Here is a 27,214-nt window from a genome sequence, read left to right as displayed (position 1 = left end):
TTTCATTGTAACAGCTGCAACATTTTGTTACAAACTTTCATAAGCATACAAAAATTATTTTTCCAACTGTTTATATAGCAGCCCAACAAACACTTAAAGTTAGATAAATGGCCTCATCAATCGTATATTTGTATTCGGTTAAACCAGGCATGCTTAACCAACGAAACGATATCATTTCGTTACGATAATCAACGTTAATAAACGAAACGAAGTCATTTCGTTTCGTTTATTAACGTTAAGATCGTTAAATTAACGAAATGATTTCGTTTCGTTTTCTGCCATATCAAAACGAAATCAAATCGTTTATGTTGATTATTAATTTCAAACTATGCTGGCAAAGCTGATTGATTGCGGAGTCATTAAAGGTGAAAGCATTATCCAAGCTGATTGCAACTTTTCTCATGAATTTTGACAGTACGAACATTTCTCAGAGTATTTTTGACATTACCACCAACGAATTACACAAACAAATTACATAGAGTTTGTGTGTGTATGTGCGCTCTTTGTTGCCACCTTACGGCTTCACCATGGCTATAGCATTGCCAGCACAATTCAAACATAAAGTATCACGTTTTCGTTAACGTTTTTAACGTTAACGAAAGCTTTTCGTTTCGGTTAAAAACGAGATACAATTTATCTTGATAATTTCTTTATCGATAATATTTCGAAGTGTTTCAACGGAAACGGTGGAAATTTTTTGATAAACGATTAGCTTAACGTTAAGGTGCATCCCTGGGTTAAACGATCAAAGCATACAGACGAAATCAGCTGATTCTTATGTAACATTACATTCTCTATGGCGAAAAGTATGGAAAACAATGGGCGCGTACAGCGAATCTTTGAGTGATAATTTTCTAAACGAATCGTTAAGTATTTTTGATCCACTCAACGGTGGGGATTTAACGTCACATAATAATATTTTTTCGGTACATTCGCTCAACCTGTTTATCGGCTTTCTGGCAGTTCTTTGACATTTACATTTGTTGTTTATGAATGAAATTTGTCCTCTTAATTTTATATTGAAGTGTGAAAAATAGTTTAGGGAGTCCTTTTTCTTGAAATTTAAGGATAGTTATTTCATTTGACAGTTGGCTCAACTCGTTCAGAGAACATGTTTGCAACGTATCAACAAAAATAGTGTTCGCTGAAAGAGTCCAATATGTAATTTTAAAACGAAAATAAAAATTCTATCGTTTTTATACAGATTTGTTAAAAATTATCTTTCTCTTCGAATACATATTGAACGAAATCGCGCAAAGTTGTCAAATTAATAGGTGCAATCCCATTAACTGAAAAACGCTGGCCCTAACTGTTGTCAATCATGTAGGCTGAACGGATCTTGTAGCAAAACTAAAAAGCTTTTCACCGGCCTGTTTAGTGTCTACGCAGTAAATTAATTTCATGCATTATCTGTATTTGAAACGGAGCAGCGCAACCATACATCATACTACGCCGATTGAGTCCACGACCTTACCGCAAAACCCTTCCTTCCATAGACCATGAATTTTTGATTTCATAAATAAATAAACATTTTGCTAGAGTCTATAAATAATTTTTTACCACTTGAGAAAAATATAGATAATTTGCAAAAAATTCACAAAACGCGATCCTTATATACTACACATTTTGATACATATATGTAAGTTTGTAGACAAATTTTCAAATCCGTTTTCTTGTATTTATTCAGTGTCACTTACGTGATTCCTATAAGTTCTGATATAAGTTGCATATTGCAATATTTAATTTGCCAAATTCTTTCGACTTTACTTTGACATCACATAAAACACGTAAGAGCAGAAGAAAACTGAAAAATTAAATGGCTTCTTCACGAAATCGTTAGTCATTTGTTTGAACTTTCGTTTTTACAGAATGATGTGCAAAGGTTACCCCCATTCTCGAATCCCTAATGTTGAAGAACGGCTCGACAAACACTGGAGAAACAAAACGTTCTCAAACAGAATGGAACCTAATTATCAAATGGAAACAGTTATGTGTAGTTCTCCAAACGACCCGAAAGTAATTAATTCCTTCAGTTATGGAGCAAGAATTTTCCTCATTGCAAATAGCAAGAAAGATGACGAATCCTATACGCCAGCCTCTCATACCGACTATAGCGAATATCAAAGTACCGTTTCAAAACTAATAAAGCGCCTTGAAAGGACGAAGACCCAACTAACAGTTCGGGCACGGAGGTGGAAAAGCATGCATCAAGTCTTGTGCAAAATATGGCTGGACGAGCGCATGCTTAAGCTGTCCATACACCTCTTTGCGAACGTGGACGTATTTTCTTTTTTTTTTATTATTCCGCTTTTCGCAACAATAATAGAGAATATGTTGTTTTAAACAGTGTATAAACATATTTTAGAAGCTTTTTCCCAATTATCATATTTACCACGAAAAACTTAAGAGTTGAGTCCGAGGTTTTGTTAGAAATTTACTTAATTGACAGCAATGCGTGAACGTGCAAACGAGTTCCGACGAAATACTTTGCATTTGCGAAGATTTAAAAACACAATATAGGTCCAAGTGCACGTTCACAAAGAGGTGTACGGAGTACTTTATAAATTGGAGGTTGAGTATACTCTGTCCAATCCATTAAAATGGCAATTTGCGTTAATTTTCCCGGAACCAGTCTCTTTAATAACGCATATAAAGTTCTACCTAGGTTATTAAGCGAAATATTGTAAAGCAATGCCTTCATCATCAAAGCAGCTCTTGACATCGTGGAATTTAGCTGGCGGTTCGCGGATATGTTTGAATTTCAATCGACTTTAAATCGAGCGAATTCTTTAACCTATTGTTGGACAAGACAATTTAAGGCGTAGAACACAAATCGCCGAGTGGTTGAGGTCGATGATTACGAGTTTAAAACAAGTTTTGAAAAATTCAATATCGTCGACAACACTTTGAAAATTAAGCGGATTCAAATGAAATTTAGTTGCTAAATACGAGTCAAGTCATTGTTAAAAAGTTCAACCAACGCACAGTGGATATGATGAAGATTCTCGGTACAGAAAAGTTATTTCTAACGTTTAGTTAGTACAAATTTCATTTCCGACAAGTTTTCGGTTGCCGCTACTAATTTTTTTTTTTATTGTGGGAGCAAAATTATTGATTGATTGAAAAAATACAGAAATTTGTAATAGTAATGCAACTCAATGGTCAACCTCACCTATCCGTGAACAGGCAGGCGAGGCTCCCGCGACCCCAAATTCCTCATGGCGTGGTGGGAGCTGGAATTTGTATGGAAATTTCATTTAAAAAAGCTTTATAAACCTTTATATTATTTATGAATTAGGTTAGTCCATACGTTATTCAAGTTCACGTCGTTTGCTAGCTCATGTACACAGTTGAAAGCTGAGTTGAAAGCCGCCTAAGCGGCAAAGCCTGAAGGGACAGCAGTTGTAAGTACGAGCAAAAAACGACCCAACTATTATCTCTGTTACTAGAAATTTCTATAATATAGCTATGTACTTGCATCGGTCATAAGAGATTACAAAGGCAATGAAATGCTTTAAAAATTAAAATTATGATTTGAATTTAATACTAACTATAACTTGAAGCGATATACCTCTCGAGTAGTTTTAGGGCGATCTTTTCTTCCAATTTGTGGTGTACTATTTGTGTACTTGGGTAATATCCAAGCAATTCTCGAGATCTACATATATATTTATTGCTGACTCCAAACCATTTACAGAAGTACCTCACGGCAGGAAATTCCAGATTTTATGAAATGACGAAAGTCTGGCAGTCACAGGCCCTTCCTCTAATAGTTCTACGATAGTTTTGAGCAGGTCAAATTATCTGTATAGCAGATTTGCTGTAGAATACTACACTCAGAGAAAAAATCGTTCTAAAACTAACGAAACAAGTTCAAAATTAAGAACATTAGTTGACAAAAGTCTGTTAAGTACGTTTTTTTTAACTCGTGACCGATGGGCTTGTTTTAAGAACAGTTTTTCCAAGCACGCCGTTCGTATTTTATGACCACTTTGGTATTGATGTGTGAACCTTCTGTGCTCATTTCAAGCACTATTTGTGCTTGATTTAAGATTTTTAGTTCTCACGCTTCCAGAACGATTTGTTGTCGATTTAAGAGATGCCGGTCTCAATTCAAAAACGGTTTGTGCTTGATCATTGGTGGGAGTGGGAAGGTACCATTTATTTATTTTTTCATTAATAAATAATGTTTTTATCGTTAGTAAAAAATATTAATAACAAAAAATATTATCAAACGCATAATATGCATTTTTTCATATATTTCTCTTATTGAGAAATTCTTATTTGATGATGGAATCTGAATATATATTTAAAACATTGCATAACAAGACTGAGAATCACCTGTGCATATGTGAATGGAACTCAACGAAAAATAAGAGTCAACAAAATAGAATATAAAAAAATTGTTTTAAAGAACTTCAGAGTTTGACGGTGATCGAACTCGTGCCACACGATAGCAACCGCAACATCATGGCTGCTGGACCACTACAACTGCTTGATAGCTTTTGCCAAATGTTGTATTTAACATTGTAGTACACGAATTATACCGTTTCTTTTTTCTTGAACTTAATTTAAGAACATTGTTCTCATTTCTTTTCAAGAAAATGGTTGTCAGTTCAAGAACAAAGGTCGTTCGTTTTTCATGAACAAAAAAGTAAGAACATGAAAAGCTTGAATTGAGTCCGGTGCTGCTGGATTTTAGAACGGTGTTTTTCTCTGAGTGTATTAGCAGAATTTTTCAAACATGACAAAGATCGCAAATTAAGAATTAACATTTTCAAACCAAAAGTTTAAGAACCTTTTTTGTGGTTTACTGGGTTCTAACAACAACTTCACTAAGGGCCAACCCAGTTGTAACTGCTAGTTTCTACGGACTTTCATAAAAAGCTATGTTTAGAATTTCCATTAAATTGTTTAAGTGGTTAAAGTAATCAATCCGCACACATTGTCCTGACCATAAACTGGCTGGCCTACATATTAAAAATGGTCCTTCCTACTCTTTCTTTTCTTTCTCCTTCCTATCCCGTTTCATATTACAATTATTTGAGCCGCTCAGTGCACACATCGGCTAACTCCATAAAACGAAAAGTTGAGAAACGCGATGATGTAATGTATATTGTTTCTAAAAAATCCTCTGATAATATGAATTCAAATATATAACGTAGAATGCATAACTGCAGATATAGCTTTCATCTAACGGTATATAAAACAAGTAAGGAAGGCTAAGTTCGGGTGTAACCGAACATTACATACTCAGCTGAGAGCATGGGAGACAAAATAAGGGAAAATGACCATGTAGGAAAATGAACCTAGGGTAACCCTGGAATGTGTTTGTATGACATGGGTATCAAATGGAAGGTATTAAAGAGTATTTTAAAAGGGAGTGGGCCATAGTTCTATAGGTGGACGCCTTTTCGAGATATCGTCATAAAGGTGGACCAGTGTTTATACGATATGGGTATCAAATTAAAGGTATTAATAAGGGTTTTAAAAGGGAGTGGCCCTTAGTTGTATATGTCAAGGCGTTTTCGAGATATCGACCAAAATGTGGACCAGGGTGACCCAGAACATCATCTGTCGGGTACCGCTAATTTATTTATATATGTAATACCACGAACAGTATTCCTGCCATGAGTCCAAGGGCTTTTGATTTCGCCCGCAGAACTTTTTCATTTTCTTCTACTTAATATGGTAGGTGTCACACCCAGTTTACAAAGTTTTTTCCAGTTATATTTTGCGTCAAAAAACCAATCCAATCACCATGTTTCATCCCTTTTTTCGTATTTGGTATAGAATTATGGCATTTTTTTAATTTTTCGATATCGAAAAAGTGGGCGTGGTCATAGTAGGATTTCGCCTATTTTTAATACCACAATAAAGTGAGTTCAGATAAGTACGTGAACTAAGTTTAGTAAAGGTATATCGATTTTTGCTCAAGTTATCGTATTAAAGGCCGAGCGGAAGGACAGACGGTCGACTGTGTATAAAAACTGGGCATGGCTTCAACCGATTTCGCCCTTTTTCACAGAAAACAGTTATCGTCATAGAATCTAAGCCTCTACCAAATTTCACAAGGATTGCTAAATTTTTGTTCGACTTATGGCATTAAAAGTATCCTAGACAAATTAAATGAAAAAGGGCGGAGCCACGCCCATTTTGAAATTTTCTTTTATTTTCGTATTTTGTTGCACCATATCATTACTGGAGTTGAATGTTGACATAATTTACTTATATACTTAAAGATATTCAATTTTTTTTTGTAAGTGTCACATTCCTGCCAAATTTCATCATGATATCTTCAACGACTGCCAAATTACAGCTTGCAAAACTTTTCAATTACCTTCTTTTAAAAGTGGGCGGTGCCACGCCCATTGTCCAAAATTTTACTAATTTTCTATTCTGCGTCATAAGGCCAACCCACCTACCAATTTTAATCGCTTTATCCGCCTTTGGTAATGACTTATCGCACTTTTTCGGTTTTTCGATATCGAAAAAGTGGGCGTGGTTATAGTCCGATGTCGGTCATTTTAAATAGCGATCTGAGATGAGTGCCCAGGAACTTACATACCATATGTCATCGTGCACTTTCATGTTCATTGGCAGCCCTGGTCTCTCACTTCTATTATTATCTACTCATTCATTCTTTATATTCATTCTCTCTTTACTTTGTACTGAAATATTATTCCGAGCTTAAGTTGTATCATTTTATGAAATGTAAATGAAGTCATTCGTTAAACTGAATTCAATAAAGTTGGTCATCCAAAACTGTCGTAGTGACAGTTCTCGAAGTGGTCATGGACCTAAATAGGTTGACGATTGCAGAATTAAAAGAAATACTGCATAAACTGCAAATTAAGACAAGTGGCACAAAAACCGAATTGGTCAGCAGATTACAAGAAGTAGACGAAACATTATTGACAATGCTGGAGCCTTATATGCGAGTGGGTGCAGCGGTAACACAGGCAAGTAACGCAAATCTGAAGCAGAGTGAGCAGCAGTCCAGGGACGACGCTGTGGTCATGACGCAGCTGGAGGTGCAAGTTAGCGCGCTACGTGGAGCGATAGATACGCTAAGTGCACAGTTGCAGGCCATACGTCCAGGAGGATCAAGTGTTCTTGAACCAAATACAGGTAACTGCAGTGATTTGTATAGGGTTTCAGCGCCGCTCGTAGTCACACAGGCGCCGGTAGCGTTCGTGCCACAAGTAGCATCGGTGACAACGCCAGCGTCGACAGCATTGCCTACGTCGTTTTCAGCGCCAATTGAACGGAATTTTCCACTTGCACCGCAATACTCGTGTATGCCACAAACGTCACAGCAACCATACTTTTCGTACTCAACTTTGCCATATGCAATAACGCAGTCGCCGTATTCAACTGCGCAGTCAGCGTATCCAACAGCACAGCAGCTAATTTCATCCTATTCAGATACAAACGGGTCAAATGGCCTCGCAGAGCGTGTCAATCAAGCAGTCTTGGCGTATTTGAGAACATCGAGCAGTGATGCAAAGGACTGGGACACACACATCCGGATGCTTCAGTGGTCACTAAACACAAAGGTGAATGCAACAACGAAATTTGCACCCATTGACCTGGTTTACGATTTCCCATGAACTACATATGCAAGGGCGACGTGATGAAGCAATTCTCAATATCGAAAAAGCAAGAGTTAAGTGGAAAGAGAAATTCAATGCAAAGTATAAAAAGCCTGTGCCCTATGAGGAGGGATCTTTAGTCCTCATTGAAGCACCGCCAGAGAGTACAGGCGAATCTCGAAAATTGCAACCTAAGTATAAGGGTCCGTATGACGTAAAGAAAGTGTTGCGATTCGACCGATATGTTATAGAAGATTTGGAGGGAATGCAGCGTTCTCAACGAAAATACAGTACCATTGCCACATCAGACAAGATGAAGCCCTGGTGTGCCCTGTTTCCAGAAATTGATGAGAATGGTGATCCTGAGGTGATTACGAAGCAGGGTAACTCGGGACGAGTTAATGTCAGGAGAGGCCGAGCTGTCATCGTGCGCTTTCATGTTCATTGGCAGCCCTGTCCTCTCACTTCTATTATTATCTACTCATTCATTCTTTATATTCATTCTCTCTTTACTTTGAATATTATTCCGAGCTTAAGTTGTATCATTTTATGAAATGTAAATGAAGTCATTCGTTAAACTGAATTCAATAAAGTTGGTCATCCAAAACTGTCGTAGTGACATATATTTCATTAAGATACCTCAAAATTTACTCAAGTTATCCTGTTTTCGGACGGACGGACATGGCTAAATGAATTTCTTTTTTCGCTGAGATCATTTTGATATTTACAAGTCTATATCTATCTCGATTAGTTTATGCCGTTACAGATTCCCGTTATGCGAACAAAATTAATATACTCTGTGAGCTCTGCTCAGCTGAGTATAATAACTTACAAAAATATAGTGTATATAAAGTAGATAACCCTATAACTGCTATACTAACTACAGCTTGCATTGTGCTTCTTTTTATCTGTTTACCGATGCGATTTTGTTACGAATATTATTGAGGGAGAGAGCATCTTCGGCTGTTTAAAAACAAATAAGCATCGATGCACGGCCAGAACAGATACAGCGTTACTGAAACGATATACATTTGAGTATGGAGTTAATCGAAATGGCGTCTGAAATAAATTACTTATTATTCAATGGCCAAAAAAATTTGCCATTTAACGGTGCTAATCTTTATTATTCAGGAAAGTTATTATAAATATAAAAAGTTATGACTATACCATGGACTTTGACACTGAAATTTAAGATTTTTCAAAAAGTGGAATTAATCGATGTGTGCACTGAGCGGCTCATTTATTAATTATTACGTTTTTGATTTACATTTCTCCAGTTTTAAGAAAACTTTTCCGTCTGTAGTTTTATGGCCAACTATTTCTAGTACGTCGTAACACTTCTTTTAGGTTTTAAATTTAATCGGTATCTCCAAAACAAGTTGAGTTATCGAAATCGAAATCACTCCACCTCCTTCATTTGATATACATGTTGTATGTAAACATGTAATACGGGTTCATATTTTGTTCAATAAAATGTCTTAATTGAGACCTAGGAAAAAGGTGTTCTGTGCAAAAAAACCCACTTTTTATATATATAACATTTTGGAAACACAAAAAAACTGATTATTTAGTAAATAATACACCTAGAATGTTGAAATTTGACGTGTGGACTGATATTGACTCTTGATAAAAATTAAAAAAAAAAATTTAAAATAGGCGTGGCACCGCCCACTTGTGATAAAATGAATTTTGCAAATATTATTAATCATAAATCAAAAATCGTTAAACCTATAGTAACGAAATTCTGCAGAGATTGCCTTTACTATAAGGAATGCTTTGAAGAAAAATTTACGAAATCGGTTAAGGACCACGCCCACTTTTATATAATTGATTTTTAAAAGGGTCGTGGACGAGCTATATCTTTGCAAAAAGGAGCTTTATATCAATGGTATTTCATTTCCAAAGTGGATTTATAACAATAAATAGGAAAAACTTCAATTTTTAAAAAACGGACGGGGCACCGCCCCTTTTATGATTAAACAATTTTCTATGTTTCGGGAGCCATAACTGGAAGAAAAATTAACGGATCGTAGTAAAATTGGGTACACAAAATTTCCCCATAGCAGGAAACATTTCTACAAAAATGGACGAGATCGGTTAAAGACCACGCCCACTTTTATATAAAATATTTTTAAAAGGGTCGTAGACGAAAATAATAAGCTATATCTTAGCGAAAAAGAGCTTTGTATCAATAGAATTTTACTTTCTAAATTGAATTATAACATTAAATTGGAAAACACTAAAGTTTTTGAAAATGGGTGTGGCACCGCCCCTTTTATGACAATTTTCTGTTTCGGGAGCCATAATTCGAAGAAAAATTATCATATCGTAATGAAATTGTGTACACATATTTTCCTTATAGCAGCGAATATTTGTAGTAAAAATGGACGGGATCGGTTAAAGACCACAGCAACTTAGATATAAAACAAGTTTAAAAGGGTCGCAGACTAGAATAGTAAGCTATAACTTAGCAAAAAATAGTTTTCAATCAATGATATTTCACTTATCAAGTTTTATTGTAAGAGGAAATGGGGAGATATTTTTTTAAACGGGCAGTGACACGTGTTATGTAGAAAAGTAATTTATCTGAAATGAAATCTTCAATTCAAGCTCAAGCTGAGTATATAAAGTTCGGTTACACTCGAACTTAGACACCTTTACTTGTTTTTAAATGAAAGGTGTTGATTTATTTAATAATTAGTGAAAATTTTAAGCAACGTAAGATCAGGACGGACAAGGACCTCAGCGGGTTAGGGGTCAGAATATACCCGCGGTAGGTATGCCTGTCGTAAGAGGCGACTAAAATACCAGATTCAAGGGGCTGTGTAGAGCAACCCTTCAAGTTTGCCAGCGCAATATATAGCTTCTCCAAACCCAATTTTCAACCTCACCTATCCGCGGCGAATCCTGTTGGAGTGGGTGAAGTTATGGAATAACACTTTGGGATTGCATTTGTTTTTTAATTTTTTGGAATAATGAATAAAATGTTTTTAATCGTTATTCCTTTTTTGTTATTCCAGAATTATTATTTCTTTTTACATTCCTCGTATGGAATAACAAAATTCAAATGCATTCCGCAAGTGAATAATAGGTTTGTATCATATCTATATATATAAAAAGAAGTATACATTTTGATTGTCACTCCATAACTCGAGAACGGATAGAAAGATTGCCATGAAATTTTTAGGAAAGATACAGGAAGGAGAGATGATGGTTAGTTGATTTTGAAATCCCAAATCGGTTTAGCCATTCTTGAGTTATGATTTTTTTTTTAGAAAAAATTCAAAATTTGAAAAAAAAATAAAAAGAAGTGTACATTTTGATTGTCATCTATATATATAAAGGGCATTGTACATTTTGATTGTCACTCCATAACTCGAGAACGGATAGAAAGATTGCCATGAAATTTTTAGGAAAGATACAGGAAGGAGAGATGATGGTTAGTTGATTTTGAAATCCCAAATCGGTTTAGCCATTCTTGAGTTATGATTTTTTTTAGAAAAAATTCAAAATTTGAAAAAAAAAAGAAGTGTACATTTTGATTGTCATCTATATATATAAAAAGAAGTGTACATTTTGATTGTCACTCCATAACTCGAGAACGGATAGAAAGATTGCCATGAAATTTTTAGGAAAGATGCAAGGAGAGATGATGGTTAGTTGATTTTGAAATCCCAAATCGGTTTAGCCATTCTTGAGTTATGATTTTTTTTAGAAAAAATTCAAATACATATATAAAAATCAAATTCTGTGTGTGTGTGTTTGCTATGGAAACGTATTTCCCACACTTCAATCATCACCAAATTTCGGCTATAGGTTCCCTCGATCAACACAAAGATTTTAGGCTTAAAATTATTTCTATATATAAAAGGGGCGTGGCACCTCCCATACAAATGGAATTTTTGGTACTGCATAACTCTGAAGGTACACATGCCAGAACATTGAAATTCAGTGAGGAGTTATATGAGGTCAATCCCTAACACAACCAAGAAAATGTGGAATTGGGAAAAACGGGGCGTGGCACCTCCTATACAAATGGAATATATCATACTTCATATCTCTGGATGTAGTAATGGTAGGACAATGAAAAATGGTAAGGAGCTATATGACGTTAAGTCCTAACACCTCCAGTAAAATGTGGAATTGGGAAAAAGGGGCGTGGCACCTTCCCTATAAATGCTTCTTCAGAATTTAGACCCACCAAAATTGGCAATGGAACCAGACTTTGCGTTTAGAAATTAATGCCGAATGTAATCGAAGCAGCAATCATCAGCGGTAAAAACAAAGGTGAAGGTGTGCTCATACCACGGATCCCAATGATTGCTACAGATTTACCATTAAATTTTAAGCTCTTAGTTTCCTGTACGCATTGCTTTTGCAATTACAATCAACAAAGCGCAAGGACAATCGCCTACTGTTGCAGGATTAAATTTAGAGAGTCCGTGCTTTTCCCATGGCCAGCTATATGTTGCTTGCTCTAGAGTTGGAACGCCAAAAAATATGTTTATCTTTGCACCGAAGGAAAAAACCAAAAATATTGTGTACCCATATGCATTACAATAAGATACAATAATAAAATATTTTAAACGAAAATCTCACCAAATATGCGTACAAAATTCAATTCAATTTACAGAACAATAAACTAAATTATCCACAAACAAAACGGAAAAAAATAACGCAACATTCATTCGATATCGGGCGTTACAACGTACGCCAGGTAAAGCTAGTATTTTTATATAGTGACCATGGTTAGACCCTTGCAGTCAAAGGGGCAAATTATTGATATTTAAAGTTTAAATTACAATTAAAACTAAATTTAGCTTAAATTAATATGAGCAATTTAATTCTCTAAAAATGGTTATGGTGGCATTGTTAAACTTTTTATTTCCCGGTTTGGTTATGCGATTATATTTTACTTTAATTTTAAATTCCCACATCTACTGCAATTGCAGTGAAATTAGAGAATTGGGTTCAGCGCTGTGAAAATAAATTTTAGGTACAGGCAGTATCATTCATACTGAATTTCTTTCTTTCTCTTTTTCCAAAAAGAGTTTGCCCTATTTTATTTAGGTATAATCAGTGTATTTGAGTATTTCATTCCAATTAATGCAATCAAGTGAATAACAAAGAAAAGGAATATTATTCCTTTTTAACACGCTTATATTAGCTTCACTTGAATGTATGCTAGTTTGTAAATCTCTAGGCTAGGCGCGCAAAGGAGTTAGACCCATCTAGCGGCAATTATTGAAGACTCGCGGCAGTGGGTAAACAACTCGCTACAAAACGAGTTGTGCTCAATAGCGGAGACACGAACCTCTGTGCTACGGTGCTATCAACATCAAATATCTAAGGCCCGGTTTATCAGTGGTTGGTTAAGCTTGCTTAAACTCTAGTCAAAATTAAACTCCAGTTAAACTACTGAGCAGTTCTTCAGTCACAGTTTAAGGCCATCTTTGGGGTATGCTGTTTTGTGCGGCAACATTGGTTTTTGTATTATCTAGATAATTTGTAGATACGGCAACAGCTGGATTTTGTTTACCCAACAAACATGGAAAAAAAATCTCCGGCGCAATATATATCTAGTTCCGGAAGTGATATCCAACATCATTATTTAATTATTCTTAAACCAAATAGTTCTCGAGTTGATATCATTCTCCATTCACTATCCAACCTTTGAGAAGTTTTGTAAAATTAAAAGTTTTCGAGTTGATCTCCAACGTCATTAATATTTTCCAATTATTATCCTAATTTCGAGATATTTTGAGAAATTTACGGTTCTCAAATGAATATTCAACACATTTCTCCAGTTGATATCTTACATTATATATCGAGTTGAGGTGGAGTCGAAAAAAATATCCAAGGAGGTACCACCAACACCAACAGCTGCTTATTGTGAGAAATAAACACCTGGCTGATAGCAGTAATGAAGCGTAATTAATTAAAAATAAATTATATAGGCGGCCACCGTGGTGTGATAGTAGCGTGCTCCGCCTACTACACCGAAGATCCTACATAAACATCATTGAATCTTACATTTGAGTCCAGATAGAGAACCACAAGTTGTTAATTAATTATATAGGCGGCCGCCGTGGTGTGATAGTAGCGTGCTCCGCCTAATACACCGAAGATCCTACATAAACATCATTGAATCTTACATTTGAGTCCAGATAAAGAACCACAAGTTGTTAATTACATTTTTTCAACTTAAGTAACAGCATGTTTTGCTTTATAAAAAGTTCCCTTTTTGAGTACGCTATGATTTTCGAGTTGAGCCACTGTTTCGAAACAACTCTTGAGATTTTAGAAGTATGCCTTGTTACCAACATCAGCTGTAGTGGTACTCAAGTCCAAATATTTGTTGGGTATATTCGACGCCATTTCGTACGAACGCAAATAACTGATATGTTAACCAGAGTTTAAACATGGCAGATCGGCCGCTTAAGCTTAGCTTAAACTTCAGTTAAAGTAGACTGAAAAAACTGCAGAATTAGTTTAAGCGTAGTTTAACTGACAAACTGAGTTGAAATTGTACTGAAAAACCGGGCCTAAGTGGATTGTAGATACTAAAACGGCACCATATTTGCGTGTTTTTTAAACTATATTTATTTTAATCCGAAGAATGTCTAAAAGATTTATATTCACTATTGCGGAATAACGAAAATGTAGAGCAATTATTTGTAGCTTCAAAGGAATAATTATTCCAATGGAATGTATTCTTAGCAACTCTGCTTTTCAGCCACGTCACTACTGACAGATACAAATTTGAAACAGTAATTCTGGTCTATTTAAGAGGCAGTGTTGAACTACAACAGAAAACCACTCTTCGCAGAAGTGCTATTTTAGCCCCAGTAGACAGTTGAAGCAATGCCTTCAAAGTCTCCCACTGTGTCTTCAACTAGCGTAAGCTCTTGTAAAGCACAGACTGAAAGGCCCACTTTGTTGGTAAAACACCTGGTTTTGATAATTTTCAATATGCGGAATAAAATAGTACCAATGTACGCTTATTTATACCCATAACTTATTAAATTTTATGTTCAAGTTTCATATACTATATTTTGATACTCTCTACGTACTTAAATGTAAGCAAAATATATAAAAATACGGTACCATTATAAAATCGGAGCAAAAATTTAGCTGCATGAAAATGTGCAGCATTAAGTAAGGTATTTCCGTCCTACGTCCCGTGTGCTTTGTAGACAAAACTTCTCACTTACACGCGCCGCCACAACTTAGTATATTTTACATATGTATATGCTATTACTAAATCTAAAGCTCAGTCACCAGTTGTTAGAAATATACAGTTCTCTGAAAAATAATAGGGACAGAGCTGCAACAAAACTTCATTTCAGTAGATTCGAAGTATGCCGAGCAAATGGTTTTCAACTAACTGCATATTATTTTTACTCAGCCTTAACATAAATAAATACCGTTTAAAAATCCAAATTATTTTAACACATTTAAAAGAAAATCATTCCGTCTTCAACAAAGTCAGTGAACGGTTGTGCGATTTAATAAGGAAAGTGTATCATTTCATAGCCTCGACGTAAATATTTATACTTAAGCCTGTATTTTTTAATAGATGCTGGCAGATTGATATTAATGTCTACTACAATTTGGAATTTTTCGCAATTAGTAGATATGGGAAAGGGCAAGCTTTGCGATCCGAAAACGCGAGAACATATTAAAAACATGGTGAAACAGGGGAAATCGTACGAAAAAGTGACAGATTTACTTAAGATTAGGTGGAAAAACGCAGTTGAGTGGATTCCCCGGGGTGAAATGTGTGGCAGAAAACCAAAAATCACACCGATTAGAAAAAAGAATCCTTTTATTTCATCCAAACAAATTAAAAGTGAGTTAAATATTGATGCTGAATCGTCAACTATTCGCAAAACTCTTATTAAAGAAACTATGAAGTCCAGGAGCCCCAGAAAAGTGTCTATGTTGTCCAAAAAGGACGTGCAACAAAGACTAAAATTTGCGTTGGAACATGTGTTTTGGTCTGAAGAATAGTGGGGTTACATTCTTTGGTATGACGAAACAAAAATAAATTTGGTTTAACTCAGACCGAGGTATTCATCATGTAAAAAGACCGCCAAACGCAGCATAAAATCCTAAAAGTACCATAAAGACCATAAAACATGGTGGCGGAAACATGGTCTGGGGAACATTTTCATACAATGGTGTGGGACCACAATCCCCAGATGTAAAAAATGTGGAATACCGTAAAAGCATCAATAAGGGGAAAGTATCCAAGTAACAATGGTGGGCTTTGGGAAGTTATTAAGGATTCATGGAATGCAATTCGGGTTTCGGTCTGCCAAAAATTAGTTGATTCCATGCCGAAACGATGCCGGTCAGTTATAAACAACAGTGGCTTTTCAACAAAGTATTATGCCCCTATTACGGTATACAACTCAACTTAGTTGAGTTGTAATTAAGACAACTCAACTTTAAGACAACTCAACTCCTGTTTGGTATTACGAATTACAACCTATTTCAGTTGAAGTTAAATTTGTGCGAATAGGATTAATATCCAAACAGCAAAAATTGCATTTACTCTAAAACAGGATTCCCAGGAGTAGTGATTAGTATCAATGGGACCCACGTTCGCATAATTTCACCTATTTTGGCTGCATCCGAACTGCGGCCAGCCTCGTCCAACTTCGGAATGGCGCTTCATAAATGTGTACAAAATTGTTGATAATTTTTTGATTAAAAAAGGTTTAACTACCCGCTTTAAATTTTTTGTTTTTTTTGGTAGCGTTTTGTGCACCATCGAACTCTTATCTATGGTGGTATCAAAAGACACGTTTCGATCTCCGTTTTTAGGATTCGAAAGCGGAAATTAAAAATTTTATTTCTGTCGAAAAATATTTACAAAAACCCACAAAATGGCCCGAGTATCCGAAATATGAGGCCCGTTCCCCAGTTTTTTTGCACAGAATATCTTTCTGCGTTGGCGCCCTTTGGCTGCGATTTGTAAAAATAACCCTCGGTGGGTCCAACGCCTTTCTGCATTAGTGTGTACAAAAAATCTGGAAAAATACAACAACCAATTGAAATTAGATTTTATTAGAAATTAAATCCTAAATCGGAGGTCGAAACGGTGCTTTTCATACCAACTTCGAAAATTTTTTTTAAAAATTAGGTGATGAACGTCTTGTAAAACGTTACATTTTTTCAAAACAACTGCAAAATTGTATGAGACAACTGCTAGCAATCAGTTGTAAGATTTTGACGTCTTTGACAACTACACTAACACAAGGTTGTAAACGGTAATGCCACAAAAAGTTGTAAGACTATACAACTCAACCGATATTTTTTTTGACAGGTTGAGTTGTAATCTGTAATACCAAATTGCGAAATATCAACCCAACCAGAGTTGAGTTGTAAACGGTAATAGGGACATTAAACTAAGTAGAAACTAATTTTTAAACTGAATACAAATTGGTTTATTTTTTTGGCCTCACATCGTTACTTTTCACCCCAAACAAGGTGTCCTTATTTTTTTTTTTTTCACATGTTAAAATTGCAAGTTGCATTAAAAATTAAAAAAAAGCAACAAATTAGTTAACACCCTTTGAATTTTTCACCTTTTTGAATCTGCATGAGAATCATAAGGAGCATGATACTGTCCTTATTATATTTCACATAACTGTACATCTGGTCAATGACTAAACTAAACTGTATTTTCAAGCTAATTGAATTCCCAAAAGCAAAGGCGACGAACGTTTTCAGAAAATAACTAAGCGATTTAAAATATTTATTTCGCTATCACAGATCCGTTAAAATTATCTAGACAAATAAGCTGCAAAGGCCTCCTGTTAAACCGAAATGTGGTAAAATTCAAAATTCAAAAAAAAAATGTGTTCAATCTACCTAAAGCGTAGCTAAAATTAAGAAACATTTAATCGTAAATATTTATAAAAATAACTTTAATGCCTGTACAACCTATACTATTTTTTAGAACTTAATGTATTTAACTATCATTCTTTTTTATAGTTTTCGAATTTTAAAAAATGTTTGAATGCTTAAAGTTTAGTTTTTGAAAAAAGGGGAAAAGAGAGCAACCTTAAATTATTATTTATAATGTGAGTGAGTGTGTGCGTGTTTAAGGAAGTGCGATATGTATGTAAGTATAATAATTTGTGAAATGTTAGGTTCCGTAGCATTGGCCGTGATGGCGGCTGAGCACTGAATGTATTTTGAAATTTAACTGTGACTTGGACGCAGACGAAAGTGAACAAAGTGAAATACAAAATTTCCTTCTCAAACGCTCGTTCGCGCGCACTTTGCTGCTTTGGGAAAATTTGTTGAAGAAATCTGTTTAATTATTAGAGCGAATAGGGTGGTGAGCCATGTTATGTGAGGTAATATATCCCATTTCGCATGCATTGAAATGCTGTATTCATCCATCTTGTTGTGAAATAAAAACACAAAATGTTTTTTAAAGTAAGAATTCTTGTTTCTTTGCTGCATTCATTTGTCAAAAATACTTAATTCCATTTTATCAACTGGTTTTTTATCTTTCTATCATTATTTATAGTATGTATTGTAACAAATTAATTTTGTTGCTTTAAATTTTGATTATTTTAGTATTTATTTTTTAGTTTTTTTTTTTTTTTGCTAACAAAATATTAGAACATTTTAAACACCAACCAGACATTCGGTTCTTTATTTTTTTGGTTGTTCACATTTGTCTTTTGCGCGCGAACGAGCATATGGGCGTTCGCGTTTGAGCAGCTATTACTTATTCTGCACTCAAATTGTGAAGTCGAGAAAGAGAGTAAGCGTGCAGTATTTGCGTTTGTGGGCGAGAATATACTTATATATATATATTCTCAACACATCCACGCGCATATGTGTACATATATTGTTTTCACCTTCTCAGCTTCCGACTGCGCATGCGCCATCAGCTAACTAATAATCAACCAGTCAGCACAAAAAAAATGCAACACAACAAAGCACAGTTGCGCGCGCGCTCATCAGTGCCAAGGCCACAGAAAGTTAATTAAAGGATGATGGTGACCAGCCGTTACGCCAGCGGCAGCTGCTGCAGCAGCAGCGGCAGCAGTGGGTGCTAATGTATTACTAGAAGTGGTAGTACTGGAGGAATTTTGTTGGTTCGGCAACATACCTTGGCTGCTACCGCCGCCGCCACTGCTAAAGCCCAATTGTGCACAGTATTGTTGCTGTTGTTGTGCATGTTGTTGTTGCTGTTGTGCATGTTGCTGCTGTTGCGATTGCGATTGCGGTTGCGATGGCTGTTGCCCGTATGGGCGGAATGATTGCTGTTGTTGATGATGTTGCAGTTGTTGCTGTTGCTGTTCAGACGGATGCTGAATTACTGAGGCAGCAGTATTTGATGTTGTATTTGCTCCTGATGTTTCTGCAGCCGCAGCAGCTGCTGCAGCAGCCATATGAGCTTGTGGTCGCTTTTTCGGCAATATTTGCGTTTGTGAGAGTATTTTAATGCCATGTGCATCATCACCCGACAAAACAGTACCTTGTTCATCAACAGCATCAGCTTGCTGCTGCTGACTCGTTTGCTGTTGTTCACTTGTGTGACCTGCTGTATGATTTGCAGCAGCATCATCGGTGCTATCTGTTTTCGTACGTTTCGGTGCGGTACCAGCAGGTGGACGTTGATAATTTAACTTTCGTCCACTCTTTACCACAGCAGGTGGTGGCGAATCATCACGCTCACCTTGCAAAAATTTCAAATAGCTATCCATGAATTTCGTCTTTTTCTCACCAATCGATGTACCAACAACAGGCTTACGTTCGCTACCTGGTGCGGCACCCATACCAGCTGTTGGTGTTGCGGCTGCTGGTGCACCTGTTGTTGTCACACCACTTGCTAAACCATTATTCGTAGGGGCTGTTACTGTTGGTGTACTCCCAACACTACCGCTTTGAGTTTCCGATTGCGGATGGCGTATGCCAAAGTTAGTGGCACTACGCCCATTGCTATTAGGGTTTGAGGCAGAGTTCGCATAACCTTGCTTGGGTGCAACTGCATCGGTAAGGAAATCTAATTCTTCTTCAATATTGGGTACAATTACTTTATTACTAGCTGCAGCAGCTGTTGTTGCATCAGCATTTGGTTGTTGTTGCTGTTGTTGTGTTTGTTGTGCTGTTTGCTGTGGCGTTGGCTGCTGTTGTTGTTGTGGGGACTGTTGCAAAGGTTGTTGCTGCTGTTGTTGTTGTTGTTGCTGCTGCTGTTGCTGCTGATTAAGATTATAAAGCGTATGCTGAATGGCGCCTGCTGCTGTGGCAGCAGTTTGTTGCATACATGCAGAGTACTGTGAAGCAATTTGCTGTGGAAATGTGCTTGAATAGTACGATGACAAATTCGTAAGATGAGCTTGTGATTGTGCTTGCGATGATTGCATATGCGCCGGCTGTGGTATTTGCTGCTGCTGTATTGGTTGTTGCTGTTGCTGCTGCTGTGCTGCAACTACTTGTTGTTGCTGTTGCACTTGTTGCTGTTGTTGTTGCTGTTGTTGCTGTTGCTGCTGCTGCTGTTGTTGTGCGGTATGTGGATTCACATATGTTGGAATGCTAATGGCAGGCGTTTGTGCCACTGGCGATGGTGTATTATTTTCAATTTTTAAAGGTGTATTCCATTTACTATTGAAATCATAGTAGGTAGCCTGTTGTTGCGTCTGTTGCTGCTGCTGCTGTTGTTGCTGTTGTTGTTGCTGCTGCTGCTGCTGTTGTTGTTGCTGTTGTTGTTGTTGTTGCTGATGATGTTGTTGTGCTTGTTGTTGTTGTTGATGATGTACCACTTCTTGTTGTGGACTACGCACCGTTGCATAATCATTGGTGACGAGCGTCTTTTTCGGTTGCCGTTTACGCGGAGTTTTTGCGGGTTTCGCTGGTAGCTGCTTGGCCTGTTCTGCTTCAACCTGAAAAGAAATAAGCAAAAACAGAACGAAATTTACTTTTAGAAAAATGATGTGAAATCTACGAGTTATTTATTACTAACTTAAAATGTAGAAAGTAAATAAAAAGGGAAAACTAAAAAGGGAAGCGTATTTTTTGTTGATTTGTTCTATTATAAGAATGAAAGCAGTCATGATATTTAGGTGAAAAGTGAATGAAATGAACTCAATAAAGCGAAGAGTGCCGCATTAGAACAATGGATTTTTCTGAAAACTAATTGCAGAATATCCACAAAAAAACCAATAATTTCGTGAAGGCAATAACTTATATGTGATTGCAAAAATACCCCCAAAGTTCACTTAAAAAAGATTTGAGTTATGGTGACCATTATACGCTGTTAGTAACTGAATATTTGTAGCTAAATCATTATCGTTATATAACAACAAAGCTAACATATTATAAATTTTACCTTGCCGAACTTTATATTACAGTCATTTAGAAATAAAAGCTTGTACGCATTCGCATAACATTACCCTCGGGATTGTATAGAGTGATTGAAGCATTTGTTTTTAGAATTTAACACATCGGCTGTCAACCTCACCTATCCGCGGCGAATCCTGTTTCACTAACAGACGAGGCTCTGGGGTTGGGGTGGGGAGGGAGAGATGGCCTGAAGGTTTAATGTGGCCATATAAGTGTGCAGTGTTTCAAGCGCCAATGCGGCCGGCACGGCATATAGAAGTGTTGGCGTTTTCCTCAACACGGTCGCGATTTTCCAGTGGTTCGACCAGCCTTTTAGGCGTAATACTGCTATAAAACTTAAAAGCAACATTTCCTGTTCGGGACAGAATCTCAAACTATCACTATTATTTTAATGGTCTTTCTGATTTGGTCATACTTTGAAAACTTGCAGCCATGTCAGAATGTCATTATACGTTGGGAGCTTTCGAAAAATAATACAAGTACTTCCGACGGTTTCATTAACGTTATCATTAAGCTAAGTTCTAATTGTATAAAACCACGCTTGTTTTGTGCTTAGAATAACTAAAACTATTTGTTTTTCACGAAACAATCGTTAAATAAGCAAAAAAAAAACGGGTCTGGCAAAATTGAGATAGCGATAACGCCAAAGTCATAACCATATTGTTACTTAACCATATCTATTGCCATGGGTTATTGATGCCTTAACCTAAAGTACAATGTGACAATTTCATATCTAAAACAAAAAATGAAATATGCAAAAAGGTAATAAATTCACCAATTCAAGTATTTTTAGTTTATGGATATGGCGAATAACCAATACCCAATTGGTTGGCTATGGTATGGTTATGGTTGGGGCGTTATGGTATGGCTCCATTGACATTATAACATTGATTTCCATAAGGTTGGTTGGATCAGCAGTTTTATGGATATGACAAGTTTGCCGCGAGCTTAACACCAACGGTGTCAAAGAAAGCTGTTTGAACACACTTTTACAACCAAAAGCTCAATTAACTCCACAGCTTTTCATAAGGTCAGCAGTTGGGTTTAGTTTTGTAAGTTTTTTTGTTCTTCCCAAAGAGAAGCTCGGCCTTAGATCTCTTCGCCTTACATTTATTTATTTTTTTTTTTTTAATAAAGATTAATCTTTTTCCCTTTTCGCCAATATCAATGTCGTTTCGAAAAGTGGGTGAAAAGTGAAGTTAGCAGCTTTTAGTTCCTCGGCAATCATAGGCCACATAAATCAAATTTGAAACTTTTTGCGAGATTTAAGAATTTAACGAGTAAATTTTTTTTTAATTTTTTATTTTAGGTGTTCTGAAAAATTAGCGGGCCGGTACCTACATGTTTTATGCCGAATACGAACGGCATCGGTAAGGCAGATTTCCGCTGAGAAGCTTTTCATAGCAGAAATACACTTAAAGTTGTTGCCAAACTATTGCGGAGGGCCCACCCTATTTAGAAAAACTATTTCTTAAATATTTGATGGTGCTTTTTCGGGATTTGAATCCAGTCCCTTCGGTTTACTATCACACCGACGGAATTAATAAATAAATTTTTAATAATAGGCAATAACAAGTCACGTATGGCGTTTTCGAACCCACAGCTGCTGAATACGGGGTCAATATTGACAAATATTACCAAAGATAAGGAACACTACTAAGAACACCTCCGGCTTTCACAAATTTTAAATGTCTTTGTTTCATGCTTCTCTTTTTTTCTGGCAGCACTCTCAGATTTTTGTCCTTTTCCATTTTCTACTAGGAAAGACTGGAGCTATATATTTTGACAAATAACCTTTTCCTTAATCCCAGAATTGTAATAGATAGTTAATTAATATTTACGAAATAAAGTCAGTCAAGGCGATTTGCGCTATTTCATATATGAAAAAGTATAAAGAAACGTCAAAAATAGACGTCGGCTGTTGCAAATTATTTTGGTATGATATGAAATATTGTATAAACGCCTACCGAAATCGGTCGGTTTTATTAAAAAATCCACTATAATTTAATAAAAATAAATATTAAGAAAAATACATGGTAGTAAAATTTTTCAGTATGAAGTGCACTTACAATTTTTGCAAGGGAGTGTACTAGACAAAAGAAGTCTTAGCTTACAGTTAGCTTAATTAAATCACAAATATTCTACCTTATTACTACTTAGTTCAATGTGAATCAGTCACATATGTAGCTAACTTATTTTACTACACTTAAAAGGAGGTTCTAACTACCAACAACACACTAAGCCCTTTGCACCATTTCTCAGTACATTAAAAAGTTTATGTTTATTAATTTTATTATCAACCTTTAAGTTTTTGGTACCCTTTGAGTTACATTAATATACCGGAAAGCATAAATACAAGGAATCCTGTACAGCATGGTGCGTTGAAATAGTGTCAGGGGTAAACTATTTTTTAATATTCTCAATGTTTATAGAGTACCTAAAAATATTAGCTTTTCCCGAAACCTTTCAATAAGTAAAGAATCATCTAAAATGCGTAAGCAATCCTTTTTTATTACGATTTCACAACCAAAAAAATTAATTAATTTTGAATGTAGATAAATTACTTTTTGAGTGAGAAGTGAATTTAGCGCCGTGACAATCATGAACCACAAACTTGAAACTTCTTGCTAGATTGAATTTAGTATTTTTTTTCTTTTTTTAGCAAACTATAAGGATACTTTCGGAGCACAAATTTTTTGGCTTATTAAATTGTGTTGCATTAAAATGCCACTTTAAAATGACTGTATTCTTTAAGTTTCGAGCATTATTAATATGAAAACAAAAAATTACATATATCTTTACATTATGTGCTAATTTGTGGTGAGATTTTCTGTACAAATTGATGAGAGGTATTGCAATTTATTGCAGACTCCGGGCGGCATCTACCAAAATTTCTGATTTTTGTTTGTTGAACTTTTCAGACGGAAAAAACTAAACTAAAACTTTTTTGTTGTAAGTAGCTCATGGCGCGTTTCAGATTCAAATACCATACTATATTTTAAAAGTTTTGTTGTATGAAATTTTATGAGCTTGACGCAAATTTTTATTTGATAGGTATTCTGTTTTATTGTAATGGAAAATCACCTCACGAAATTTTCGAGGAGTAATGCCATCGTGACAATCCTCTGTTGAAAAATACTAACCCGACTGCCGTAATTTATGTTACATGTTGAAATACATTTTTTATAATAGAATAAACCCTAAAAATCATTAAGAGGAATGAACCCGACTTCAAATGTCATTCGCGTTTCGTGTTTGCAAATAGTTTCGGTTTAGGTTTCACTACTTAAAATTGATTTCGCTTTATAATTAACAAAATGAACATGTGTTGCATCAGGCTATTTAATATATGTGGTTGCAGATACAGCAGTTTGTTTATTAGTTTTTCTCAAAACACGTTGGAACTTGTTCTTGTTCCAATTTAGTTTTATTCCTTGCTCTATTTCATCGCACATCACTGTTTGTATGTATATAGAAGATGTAAAGGAGCCATCCAATTATAATTACAATTTTGCATTCGTGCCTTTTAATATTGCTTAAAAGAGATTTGTATGTAGTTAAAACAGTTATTATAGCAGCATTCTTACACTCGCATCTTCCTCAAAAATTGTGATAGTTAAACGTCACAGTTTCAAATACATACAATTCGGTTTGTTTAGTTTCACTCCCTTTTGTTAAATGAAAAAATAAAAAAATATTAGTTACAGGAGAAATGTTAAAAGGAAGCAATGCTTAATGAGGAAAAGTTAAAAGAAAACAAAAACAAAGAAACAAATTTGCAAAAAAAAGAAAAGGTGAATACAGAACAAATCTTTATGCATTCGACAGATTACACAGGCCTGCGAAGATGTTTTGCACGTATATATGATGCTACCTGAAAGCTTTGTGTGCGCTGAAAACCAATTATTATTATTATCCTACACATCAGAATATTTGCTAAATTGTTAAGAAATTGATATTCAATTTGTAAGTATTTTTATCTGACATGGAAAAGTAGCCTACTTCCAAATTTTTCTGCAAGCAAAGCATAAGAATAAGGGCCTGTTGTTGTTGTTGTAGCGATAAGGTTACTCCCCGAAGGCTTTGGGGGTGTTGTCGATGTGATGGTCTTTTGCAGGATAAGTACCCGATACGCTCCGGTAACACAGCACCATTAAGGTACTAGCCCGACCATCTCGGGAACGATTTGTATGACTGCATTAAACCTTCAGGCCATCTCTTCCTACCCAACCCCCAAGTTCCATAAGGAGCTTGGGTCGCCAGAGTCTCGTCTGTTAGTGAAACGGGATTCGAAGGTGAGGTTAACAATTGGGTTGGAGAAACTGTACATATATTGCACTACACAACCCCTATTACGAAGGTTCGTTTCGCCTCAGAGATGAATCACTAGTGTATTTGCACCGTGTTAAACGATGGCAACATTTCATTTCATAACTGATTTCGCCTTCCTGTTTTAAATTAAGTAAGAAATGAAAAGCCCGAACGAAAATAATAGAGAATACCAGGGCTAGGCTAGACGGAATCGGTTGGGGGCGAATCGTTCGTCTGAGCTATCGTTCGCAATACAGAATGAAGCCCTAAAATTATTAATTTGCTTTGCACACGAGGCTATGCGTCATAGCCGCCTATTAGACGCTGCATGCGAAATCTGTACGCTTTGATGTCGAACACATGTACTTGAATGGAGAGCTGCACACGAAGCGTAAGCTGCATGAAAGCGATAAAGCATGAAAGCTTCATGTAGCTAAGCGTACAGCAATGTTGGTCGTTGACCGTACGTACGCTTGAAAAAAAGGAAGAACAAGATGTTTGTTTACATTTTTTGTATGAAAATTTGTGTAATTAGTTAGAAAATGTTATTTTAGCTAATAAAAGTGTGTTAAAGGTATATTACCAAAGCGAAAATGTGAATTCAACACCACAAAAGCTTGGTTGGACATTGTTGAAGCGATTAAAATGCTAAATCGTGTTGGACACTAGAAATCATTTTTTTCTCTAGTCCGCGGTGGTGTGAAGTTGCCTTTCATAATTTACAAAAGCACGGGGATGCAAACAACTTTTAATACCTATTTTCCTTTGGTTTCGGGGACGGATATACCTGTAGAAATTTAATTTCTTATTTTTTCAATAATTGTTTGCTTTTTGTAGCGCCGCTCGAAAGTAGCTTCATGTGCAGATCCTGAGGCGTAGAGAAATCGTAGCTACATGTCATATCTTGTACGCGTCTATGAAGTTGCGCCTCGTGTGCATCTTGCCGTTGGGTGCTTTCACACTTTGAGGGTGAAATTATTTTTCCCACTCGGTACTTTCCTGACATTTTTCACAGTGAAAAACTGTAATTTAACAAATGAACAGGAAACAAAAGCTTGCTTTTTTTATTGTATAGTGAGAATGTTTATAACAGTGCTTCGCGAAATTTTGTAGGCGAATGGGCATGGCGAAATAATCTCCAATTGCTAAATCTGAAGTTCTTTTATATTTACATATTTTTTCTAGGTTAACCTTTTTTTTAATGTAAATAAAAGTCCAGCTGTGTTATCACGTTACCGAATTAAAATTTTATCAAAAAATAATCAAAAGCAATAGCGACGCTGCAAATCAAAACAGTCTGCATTTTCTTTATGATTTATTAACTTTCAAAGTGAGACATTTTTAAAGGTAATTGAGAGAAAAAAATATTTCAATAGCTTTCAGTGGAACACAAATCGTTAAGGACCACATCTTTTCGCTCTCAAAACTGAAAAATGTATATTCTGCAGGCCTATGTAATTCATGTTAGAAAGAAATCATAATACGTATTAAATACAAAGTGCATATGTACATGCATACGTATATATAGATATGAGTATGCATGTATGTACACAGGTGGATTTGTGTTTGTGCATATGTGGTATGTTGTTGCCATTGTACCATCACCAAAAAGATCGGATGCCTTGATTAGGAATCATGGAGCGGTCAGTAAATTACTATAAAACCAAATTAAAATGGAGTAAGATAAATTTCAATAAGATATAAAATCATAATTTTATAATAGCCGTTTTTTACACGTATATACGCCTACATTTGCGGGTAAAAAAACGCTTATCCTCACTTAGATAATGTTTAGGAGACCCATTTAGCGGCAGGGTTAAATAACTAGTTACAGAACGGGTTGTACCGAAAAGCGTACACACACACCTCTGTTGGCCATAGTGTATAACCTATAGCTGAATCGGTTGCGGTGAATAGTGGACACACACCATTTG

The 27,214-nt window shown here is 35.8% G+C and overlaps 1 protein-coding gene across 2 annotated transcripts in view; it reads right to left on the bottom strand.

Moving 5' to 3' along the window:
- The window catches only part of LOC137252509 (myb-like protein Q), a 50,043-nt gene that overhangs the window by 11,008 nt on the left and 11,821 nt on the right, over positions 1 to 27,214 (bottom strand). For both annotated transcript variants that reach the window (XM_067788336.1, XM_067788337.1), the window contains one exon: positions 18,736 to 20,509. In XM_067788336.1, the coding sequence (XP_067644437.1) occupies positions 18,736 to 20,509 (1,774 nt within the window). The remainder of the gene's footprint in view (positions 1 to 18,735; positions 20,510 to 27,214) is intronic.

Source organism: Eurosta solidaginis, chromosome 5, assembly GCF_040869045.1.
Source record: "Eurosta solidaginis isolate ZX-2024a chromosome 5, ASM4086904v1, whole genome shotgun sequence".
In the NCBI taxonomy this organism is placed as follows: Eukaryota; Metazoa; Arthropoda; class Insecta; order Diptera; family Tephritidae; genus Eurosta; species Eurosta solidaginis.
Note: the sequence above shows the minus strand (reverse complement) of the source record. Positions and strands in the feature narration are given on the sequence as shown.